The sequence below is a fragment of the Colossoma macropomum genome, unplaced genomic scaffold, assembly GCF_904425465.1.
Source record: "Colossoma macropomum unplaced genomic scaffold, Colossoma_macropomum, whole genome shotgun sequence".
Taxonomy (NCBI): Eukaryota; Metazoa; Chordata; class Actinopteri; order Characiformes; family Serrasalmidae; genus Colossoma; species Colossoma macropomum.
Genome location: NW_023494790.1, coordinates 18,399,574 through 18,409,924, shown reverse-complemented (window position 1 = coordinate 18,409,924; position 10,351 = coordinate 18,399,574). Strand labels below are relative to the sequence as shown.

The following is a 10,351-nucleotide window of genomic DNA, read 5'->3' as shown; positions in this document are numbered from 1 at the left end:
TTACTTAACACGGTTTTAGCTCTGAGTACTGTAACATAGCGAATACATAGAATAAACATACGTTACTGAACGAGACTCTTTTAACCATAATCTAATTATTAATTTATAGGCTTTGATGGGTTTCGTTGAAAAACGTCTTTAAAACGTTAATGGGCTGGATAAAGTGAATATACTAAATGAACGCACACATGCATACATTAATGAATACACACTTAAATTTATATTTGATAACCAAAATCTACTTTATTACAAATGATTGCGTTCGTCAAAATGTCATTAACGCTTTAAGGGCTGGATATAATTCTAAAGGTCAGACTATATGAATTAGACGTAGCTTGGAACAAAACTAAATTACACTTTCCATGAAGATTCATTTTCATTGTATTGACTTCAAGACAAAGTCAATACATTTAATGAAGTTAAAGTTACTAACAAATGCACTGGTTTGTTGCATCAAGTGTATATTGGTAAATCCATAACATAATGTTTAGGTCATTTACTTTAATGCCTGTTCTGGTACATGAATGTAGTCCTAGTTAGAACAGGTCTGGTTGTATGTGGTATTAACTGTCCAAGATAAAAATGTATGTACTGAAATAATGAGTAACTGCAAAACGTATATGATCAAAAACAGACATATACCAGAGGAAACAAGTCCTGCAGCACCACTTCGCTTTGGTAGCCAATTTTAAAATCTTTTTAAAGTGGATTTTAGTCTGTGATAACAATGAGCCAATTTGGACACATTTGCAGGAAACTGGGGACCAAGCAGTTTGACATAACTGTATCTGTAATAAAAAGTATGTCTCTGATGGAAAAAAGGCAAGATACTAAACGCATTTCAAAGGTCACTTTCAGTTCTCTGCCATGTGATTTTTTTCATCCACTAGATGGCAAAATTTCAATCAGAACAATTGTGTTCTACAATATGGCACTACTGTAATGAATGTCAAATGATCTGGTAAACAGGATGGCAGCTGGAAGAAGATAACAACGTAATGCAAATAGAAAGAAAAAGTTTACTACAAAAAACAGAATAATGAAAAAGACATAATAGAGACAGGTGCATAGATAATAGGGGAAAACAGAAAAGAACATAGTTGTAAAATATATAATATTCATCATAGGTTGTTTCACAAAGAAGTGGAAATCTATTTCACATCATAAACCTCTGCACAGTCCTCTCACACTGAAACCATTTTCACATTCTCAGCTCGGGCCACAATCTCATTAACGAAGCTGTTGTTCTGGATCACCACTTCAGCCTTCAGTTTGCGCAACTCTGCCTTGATAGCTTCATCAGTCATGCCCTCAACTGGCAGCGACTTCACTTTAGCCAGGAAAGCCTCAATGATCTTCTCTCCTTCCTTAAAGTAAATGGACATGAGAGAAACATACTTTCAGTTCTTGCAGAGCAAAGACATTCACCAAATTGGAGAGAACACCAAATAAAAACCTCAAAATGGCCCACCTGTTTCTCCACGCAGCGTCTCTTGGCTTCAGGTCCAGCATCTCCCCCTTCTTCATCTACTCTGGAGATATCTTGGAACTCCTCAAGTTCCAGAGCCTTTTCCCGTGCATTAGCAATTACATGTTTGGGAAAGTTTGCTAACTCTGCCACATGAATCCCAAAGCTCTGGTCACACACACCTGATGGAGTGTAATGGATCAGGATCAGAAGATGCAGACATTTGATAAAGTGCTGTCTGCTTAAAAAGGAATTCCACTGATTTTTCAAAATGTTTGCAAAATTAAATGGTCAAAATCCAAAGTCATTCAGAGTAGTTTGACATGATATGCTCTGTTCTAGAGAAACTTAAGAATTGTTCACAGTGCTGAAGATAGGAACCATTCATCCAAAGCTACCTTGCAGAAAGATATTACACAAAATGGGTTCAAATGCACTGCCAGATTAAGTTCTGGCCTAAAACATAGTTTTTAAAATTAATTCATGGCAAAGATGTATATGCAGGGTGTTGTAAAGACAAACAGTACCCAAAGAAAACTTTTCAGATTGACCACTATTTACTCTTTCCAGCTTTACAAACAAAAACTAAGTTCACTGATCATTTTTGATAGTAAATAAAATGGCAATATCTGCACTGTAGACATTACAGCAAAAAAATTGTTCCGGTCACAACCACTGTAAAGAAATCTGAGTCGGCAAGCTTCTTTACAATGCACCATTTCACATAAAAACACTCAATGACTGTTTTGTGCTGGAATTTTTAAAAATTACACTTTAGCTGTACATCAGAAACAAATGCAACTCACCCTTTCTCACCCTGTAAAGCATAGTGAGAGTGCTGTCAGTAGTCAGTGCCGTGACATGGAGGTTGCAGACCGTAGGTACTTGCTGTGCCAGAGCAGTCAGCTCATGGAAGTGAGTGGCAAAAAGGCAGAAGGATTTGAGACGTGTGGCAATGTACTCAGAGATGGCCCAAGCCAAACCAAAGCCATCATATGTGGAGGTGCCACGGCCTAACTCATCAATAATGATCAGAGAGTCCTCAGTGGCAGAACTGACAATCAAAAAAAGAGAGGTGGGAAAAATAAAAATCAGGATCAGACCTAACAATGCCTAACAATACATTTGATCATTGACTGAAAAAGTGTCCTCACAATTAAAAGAACATGCTCAATTTAGGTATTTAACCCACCACTGTATGTATTTCTGAGGGTTATTATAGTTATTAATAAGTCTTAGGGACCAGCACTCTGCGCACTCTGGTACTGACCGCAAGATAGCTGCTGTCTCTAGCATCTCCGCCATAAAGGTGGATACTCCTTTTATCTGGCTGTCCCCTGCACCCACACGGGCCAGCACACAGTCCACTACACTCAGCTCCGCCTCATCACATGGCACAAAGCAGCCAATCTGTGCCATTAGTACGATCACACCCACCTGACGGATGTATGTGGATTTCCCACCCATATTTGGGCCTGCAAGAAATAGCAAAACGATATAGAAGAAAAAAAACATTATCAATAGACTAGATTTGTAGATATTTATATACCAGATACCATTTCCATAACTTTGATTGTTGTATATCATGCCTACAACATCCTACAATGTCCCATATCAAAGGCCGCACTATCCTATTAATCAGTTCCAATGAACCATGAAATTGAATTTTCCAGTTATGGTGAACCTGTAATAATGTGGAACATCTGTTCTCCTCTAGTGAAGGTTACGTCATTGGGGATGAAGGCCACATCATCCTGAGCCTCTACACAAGGATGTCGTGCCCCTTTCAGGATCAATCTGCCACTGCCTTTCTCCAGTATCCTTGGTCTCACGTAGGGCACAGGGGCTGCATGGGACACCACCGCAAAGCTGACCACTGCATCCAGCTGGGCTATCACCTCATTCAAAGTCTGCAGGGGCTCCACATAGCCTATAGCACAAAAGCAAAACAAAACATGACCAACAATACAGAAACTAATTCTGCCAACAACTGTATTACTACAAGGTCTGTAGTAAAGGTAGACATGCTCCTCACCAGCAGCAATGCTGATAATTTCTTTAACGATGGCGTTCTGAGCCTCCTCATACTCCTCCCTGTTTTTGATGTACTCCTCATTCATAGAGCTCAGCTTACTATAAGGCACAATCAATAACATGATCAATTTATCACATACTAAGGGGTCTATATGACAAGCTGATAAGGGGAAAAAAAAAGTACAGTTTCTCCTGCCACAGTACAAAGAATTACTGCACATATTACAAAACTAGATACACTTCTCACCTATTGGTGAAGCGCACTCCGTTCTTCTGCACGTCCAGAGTTGTGAACTTCTTATTGTTGCGCAGGTTTTTCTCCTCTTTGCAGGTGACACGGAAGTAGTAACCCATCTGTGCATTGGATTCCAGCTTCACTGTCTTGCCTGCATCCAGACCTGCAGCACAGTCAAAGAAAAGACATGAAGGGGAAAAAGACCATTATGTAGGCAAGTAAATCCAGCAGTATAAAAAACTTAAACAGGGAAGCTTAAAAGATAAGAGGTCATTCTTACCAAGCTCACGAGCTGCACTGTTCAGAGCTGCCTGCATGTTTTTCTCCAGCTGGTCCATGTTTTCCCTCAGTTCACTCAGTGTGGGGTCGAAAGAGGGTTTGACCAGAAATTCATGGTGCTCAATCTGTCAAGGGACGAACAAGGCATTAATCGAATGACTTTGAGATGTATACAACGGACAAGACAGTAAGGATGCAACCCCCCACTGGCTCACCTGGTTCATATCCAGTGTAGTTTCAATCATCTCCTGAAACTTGCAGAAGTCTGAGATGAGGTCGTTAAAGGGTGAAATGAACGCTGCATTCAATAGGACTTGATGTTTCCCTGTCAGTGGTGGAAGAGGAAGCATAAATGTATGTGGTTATGGTTATGTGGTAACCATTATTTTAATAAAAGTATTTTAATAAAAGCGTAAATGCGTATGCACTTCAAAATATTTTATTCAAGTTAGAGTTATGGTGATTAACAACTCATTGTTGGCTAAAATGTTGTGAAAAATACCCTAGCCTTCTCCTTTATATTTATGAGATAAAAGAAAATCAGTGACCCAGAGTCCCAACCTTAACCCCAAGGTATACAAATGCAGCAGTGTCTCAAAACTGCTGTTCATTGGCATTTCCCAACTTACCTGGCATAGCCTGTGCAGTGGTAATTTAATAATAGACAAACACTGTTCTGTCACAATGAGCAAGGTTAATGGGGGCTTATTCAAACCTATAGTGTGGTTAAACAAACTACTGCAGCCATTGACAATAACATTATTTGTATTGTTTAATATTTTCTTACATTTGTATGAGCACACTGCAAGTCTCAATTTTCCAAAGCAATACATCAAAAGTCTAGATTATAAGACCCTCGAATGTAAACAAAGGGGACAGAATATTAACATAATCAAAGACACCTACAGTACGATTCACAGAATTAGACAATGGATTTAACAAATGTGCTCTTTTACCAGTGTGCCTCTCCAGGGCCAGTACAAGACCCGGCAGCTGGCCCACAGCCTGGTAGACCCGGTAACAGTCCTGCAAATTGGCACTCTGCCTCTGGAGCTTCTTAGCCAGACGGTTCAGGTCAGGGAAGCGCCGCAACAGGTCCTCCTGACAGCTCTGTCTCAGCTCTGAATCCTCTACAAAACTCTCCACAAGATCTAGCCTGAAACACACAAATAGATAATAGTGGTAATGATTGTACTTCCACTATATGTTTGATGATATTCTACACTTTTTCACCTGAATAATGTATGTTTAATATTTGGATTAGCAGTTAAGTTACTGCTCATTCCAATTTGACAAGGACAAATAACCTAGATTGGTGTGAGATGCAACTACTGAGTTCAGTCTCTGAGATGCCACAGAATGCAAACAAGCGGGAAGACTGGCTTAATTCTTTCTTTGTTCGTGCAGAGCAGTCACACATCCATAGCTCTCACCTTATATAACAAGGTGCAGGGTCTTCCTGAGGCAGAGAATTCATAATGGTTTATTAAGTAAAAACTAAAGAGATACGTTTTCGAGAACAGACAAGGAGACATTTTACTTATTTTTATGAGCAATTCTGTATGTCTGTGGGATGCAAATCTAATTCTGAACACAAGGTGGGGGTAATGAGCTAAACAACAACAGAGCACTGACGAACAGCTCATAATTGACAGCATTAGGTTAGGGATGTTTTTCACCTTCATCATAAAGGCAGCACACAGTGTACCTAGAATTCTAGTTGGTCACACTGAAACTCATGACACAGCGGTTTGTCAAATGACTTAACATGAGCACAATATGGTGACATCTTCAAAGGGCATTTAAAGGGGATAATGTTTTTTCTGGGTTATTATGGCATTTCACGTTTCTCAGAAATATAAATCATATTAAACCTTACATATTGACATACTCAATCAGTTAAGACATATCTGGAGCCTGAATTTTCTCTCTTTAGTTTAGCATAGGAGCTAGGAGGCCACTATAGGGCCTCATTCACCAAGAAAACAAAGTTTTTTTCTTAATTTGTTCTTGAGAAAGGTCCTAAGAAAAACTCTACAACAGATTCATGATGTGTTTTTCAACCACAAAACACCTTTGTGCTCTTGAGTGTGCATAGATGCTGTTCTTACCCAAGAACAAATCCAAATAATAAGGGTTTTAAGAAAAAAAAATAAAATCTTCTTAAGAACGGTTGGTGAACGAGGCCCACTGCTAACAAACACCAGAAGTCAAAAATCACTCGAATCATTTCTGTAAACACATTCCTGAAACTTCTCTTAACCCACTCTAACCACTTCCAGGTTTTCATTATGATCAAACAGACTTGTCGATGGTTTAGAACAGTGTTAAAATGAACAAAATGTGTAGTTTTGCATCATGTAGTTGAAAGCTGGGGCAGCCATTTAGAAAACAGGTGCTGTTCCAAACTCCCATCGCATGCACACATCACACAGGCATACAGAGACCACAGATCACGCTTGGGATTTTGGTTGTTTGTATTTATAAATTACTGTCACTCTTAGATTTTCAAATCAAAGATTTATGTTTATAAATAGAACTAGAGTCTATATGCCAGTGGTACATGTGTGCCTGCAAAGAGGAATCAGAATGTGGTACAACAGTGTTCAGCTACATAATTATGTTTTAAATCATTTTTATGGATCTAAATTGCGCAAATTCAATTTTTTGCTCAATCATACCTTTACTGTGTTTTGCTTCTGTAATTACTAACAAATAGCAGTTTGCACACATCTGTAAAAATGTTAAGAACAGATAACTTGTAAATTATACACAGTGTATTTTTATTGCCTTCACCTTTCCTCAATCTTGTTTTTGTCTATCAGAGGCTGTTTGAGCCACTGGTTGACCAGTCGTTGGCCTTGAGGAGTTCGACACTTGTTCAAAAGCCCTGCCAGGGAATGAGTACCAGATGGATCATCAGATGAACCCTAAGGGGAAAAAGACACATTAGATAATCCTTTATCAGTGAGAAAGATGCACTACTAAAGATAATAAATAAAAAAATGCCATGAAAATGACTATAGAAAATCTATTGAAAAATCAATAAATAATACATTTTGAAGAGACTTAATTGTATATAAAATGAATATTTACGAGTTACATTAAGCTGCATTGATAAATGAGCTACAAAGGAACTGATTAGACAATTAGCCCTTAAGTACCACTTACAGTACTTTTATTCATTATTAAGACATTAACAAGCTTCATGACCTCTGACCTGAAAGAGGTTAAGAGCCTGCACAGCAGCATTGTCCAAACGCATGTACTGGTTAAGGTCAAACGTGGTCATCTTGAAGGAACCGAAGTTGGCCTCATCAGAAAGCAGCTCCAGATATTTGATGACAGCTGCCAAACAGGACATGGCAATCTGGGGAAAAAAAGCATTAATCAAAAGCTTTTCTTTTCTGCTGTATTTCTAACATATATCTCTAAATGATGTAAGCTGCAGGCAATTATGGGGGTCAGGATGATGTTGATTTAATACAAACAACTAATATTTATTTTCTTATCATTAATAATAATAATCAGATACCATTTGAACATGCTGGTGTATGTTCGCAGCAAAATCCCTATGACAATGTTGCCTGACTAATCCAATGGTCTAAACTATTTTTAGCTCCACTCATACATTCTATATGCTTTGTCCTCAAGACAGTTAGAAAGTTAACCACAGTCAGCTCGGATACTCAGATACAGTATGGTTCACAGGGCAATAGAAATAAGGACAAAACATATGATTACGGATTTGTAACCAGGCCCTACCACACTGCGCAGTGGAAAAGTGCATTTAGGTATTAAAATGAATGGTGTGCTTGTTCTTTTAAACACCATCTTAGATCCACTAACCTGTTTCTCCATCTCTGGAAGCGCAGCACTTGACACTGTCTCTCCCTTGCGAGCCTTCAGCAAGCGGTTCAGATCCTGAACTATGTCTTTGGTTGTAAACTCTGCCTTCTTCCTGTCTGAAAGAAGAATGCCTCCACGCTGTATCACCTGAAGCAAGAATGAACAAAAAAGCACAAGCAAAAACAGGAACAAGTCATGATCACATCATCAAGAAGAACAGTGAAGCACCATGTGGCCCATCAGCAACAGCCGTCAGTTTTTACCTGTCTAAGTTTACCAACATCTCCAGCCACATCGCCCCCAGGAAGCACACACTCCTTGGGACCAATCTGCACCAGGAGAGCTTCCAGATTGGAGAACTGGTCATTATCTGGAAACTCACAGACACCCATTTTCCTGAGTGTACTGTCAACATATCCAACACCCACAACACGCTGTCCATCGCCTCCTGTGCCCAGACGTATTCCCACCACTCCAGCAGCCCCTTCCCCCAGGCCTCCTCCACCAAACAGAATCTCCTCAAACTGGGTCAAGTTCCCCGGAGAGGCCTATGAGGAAGCAGAATCAAGTAAAATTACTATTCAAACCACGTACAAAAGGTGTGCACAACTAAACTAAAATGAAAGGCTTGTGAAAAAGTTGGACAACCATCTGTATTAGATTACAGTACCTTGAAGGCTATTTGCCAGTCATGATCTTTGCTGCTCTTGCCGCCTGACTTATTCTTGTACACTTCCACACGGTACTGCCTGACCAGCAGCAAGTCCCTCACAAAAGACTCAAAGTTCATTTTACTGAGGACCACACTCTCCAGCCTCCTGCTGCCTGCATTTCAGGACAACCAAAGTAAAATGATAACAGTAGAGCATTAAAAATGTACCTGCAAGAATGTCACATACTGACAAGAAGAAACAACAAATAAAAACAAAAACAAACAACTGAAGCATAAGTATAATGAAATTACACTAAACTACTGAAAACTCAGCACTTAACAACTGTTACAGAATCAAAGCCCTGCTTGTAAAACGTTATCTAGTGTATGTAATTCCTATGTAAGCATTTTAAGTCATATAACATTTTTAACTACAAAAAACAAATTACTGGACAAAATAATCTGGCATCAAGACAGGGTATTTGAAGTCAGGTCAACTCCACATATAACAGCAATAAAAATATAACTAAACTGAGCAATATGACAATATTTATCGTTATGGTGATAAATTACATCACAACATGTAACAATGTGCTTTTCAGAGCTTTTAGTGGATACTTTCAGTACTATATATAGTGGAAGTATCGCGAAAACTTATTGCAGTTTCGTGATATTATGTTTGACATATCGCCCAGCTCTAACTATAAACTAAAGACAACTGCAACCTAACTATTATGCAAATCATGCGACCTTACTACAAGTACTAAGGACGTAGTTAGCCTTCAGCGTTCCACCTCAGTGACAACGGCTGTAGTCTGAAATGTGCGTTTCTTTCTCAGTGTATACAATACAGTATTGAGGAAACCAGCCATTTTCTGGGCTGCACCCCTTATAGAACTGAACGTATGTGCCATAAACACGATTTCACAATGTAACTCAAAATATACTTTAGAGAACAAACGTGTTCCAATAACACGATCTAGCCCACTTAAGAACGCTATCCGACGTTCGTTACCCAGAACTGCGCTGAAACTGCTGTTACCCAGCTAAGTTAACTAGATCTGCTTACAGAACCAGGGGGTCGCTTTGAGACACCACTAATGTGAGAGCTAAAAAGAGCTAGCCGCCCGATGCTAGTTAGCCAGCTGTTTTAGCAAATCCTGCAAAGCTGTAAAAACAAACAATGTGAGAGTGCTGTAAAATGATTTGGGATACTATTTGACCTGTTCAGTCTGCACAGCACACCTGTCTAGTACCCAGATGAAGCTGCTGAGGCACTGAGCTAACGTTACCTGAGCCGAGGTTTTTGATGACTCCATTCGTCTTGAAGACTTCTTTCGCGGCAAAAAGAGCATCTTTTCCGTGCACGGTGTAGTAATCACTGCGATCGAACACTCTGACTGTAGTGTCTGGTTTCTCAGGCATAGAAAAGAAGAAGTTAATAAAGCCGCTTTCCGACGCGCTGTCCATAGACAAGTTCTGCTTCGGCTGCACCGCCATGCTGGAATCTCCCGCCACCGACTCAGTGAGGGGGCGGGGCTTCTCGGGCTTCCCGCTTTCTCTGTTCTTCTTTCAGAGCTTCTCGGCGCCCTGAACGGCGCCCCCTACAGGACAGATCAACCGTGAGCTGTTTTACAGCGGCGTTACAACACTAAACTCGAGGTTTTCAGCCGGAAACACATTCATACGCGCGCTCGTATTTTGTTAACACTTGTAGTTTATCCGACAAAATCCATGCTATATCTAAAAAAGCTCTTTTGCAGGTCAGACCGTAGTTTCAATCCGAAACCTCAGTTCTCCAACAGAGGGAATTAGGCATTAGGCCTCAAGGATA

General features: G+C 39.8%; 1 protein-coding gene across 1 annotated transcript; it reads right to left on the bottom strand.

Moving 5' to 3' along the window:
* Nucleotides 1–999: 999 nt before the first annotated feature.
* msh2 (mutS homolog 2 (E. coli)) lies at nucleotides 1,000–10,042 on the bottom strand. Its single transcript, XM_036572425.1, has 16 exons — nucleotides 9,810–10,042; nucleotides 8,536–8,690; nucleotides 8,129–8,413; nucleotides 7,866–8,012; nucleotides 7,237–7,386; nucleotides 6,813–6,946; nucleotides 4,973–5,172; nucleotides 4,232–4,341; nucleotides 4,018–4,141; nucleotides 3,750–3,900; nucleotides 3,504–3,601; nucleotides 3,153–3,398; nucleotides 2,739–2,943; nucleotides 2,275–2,522; nucleotides 1,472–1,650; nucleotides 1,000–1,367 (listed from the first exon to the last, which is right to left on the bottom strand). Exons 1-16 carry the CDS (start codon nucleotides 10,015–10,017, stop codon nucleotides 1,185–1,187), a joined length of 2,823 nt encoding a protein of 940 aa, XP_036428318.1. The 5' UTR covers nucleotides 10,018–10,042; the 3' UTR covers nucleotides 1,000–1,184.
* Between the last annotated feature and the right edge of the window lie 309 nt (nucleotides 10,043–10,351).

What these genes read in the sequence shown, in the direction of transcription:
- msh2 (XM_036572425.1), bottom strand. Translation starts at nt 10,017, where the DNA reads ATGGCGGTGCAGCCGAAGCAGAACTTGTCTATGGACAGCGCGTCGGAA. An exon ending in AAAAACAAGATTGAGGAAAG is followed by an intron (nt 5,173 to 6,812) that starts GTGAAGGCAATA and finishes TGTGTGTTTCAG; the next exon opens with GCTAGATCTTGTGGAGAGTT. An exon ending in CTACACTGGATATGAACCAG is followed by an intron (nt 4,142 to 4,231) that starts GTGAGCCAGTGG and finishes GTCCCTTGACAG; the next exon opens with ATTGAGCACCATGAATTTCT.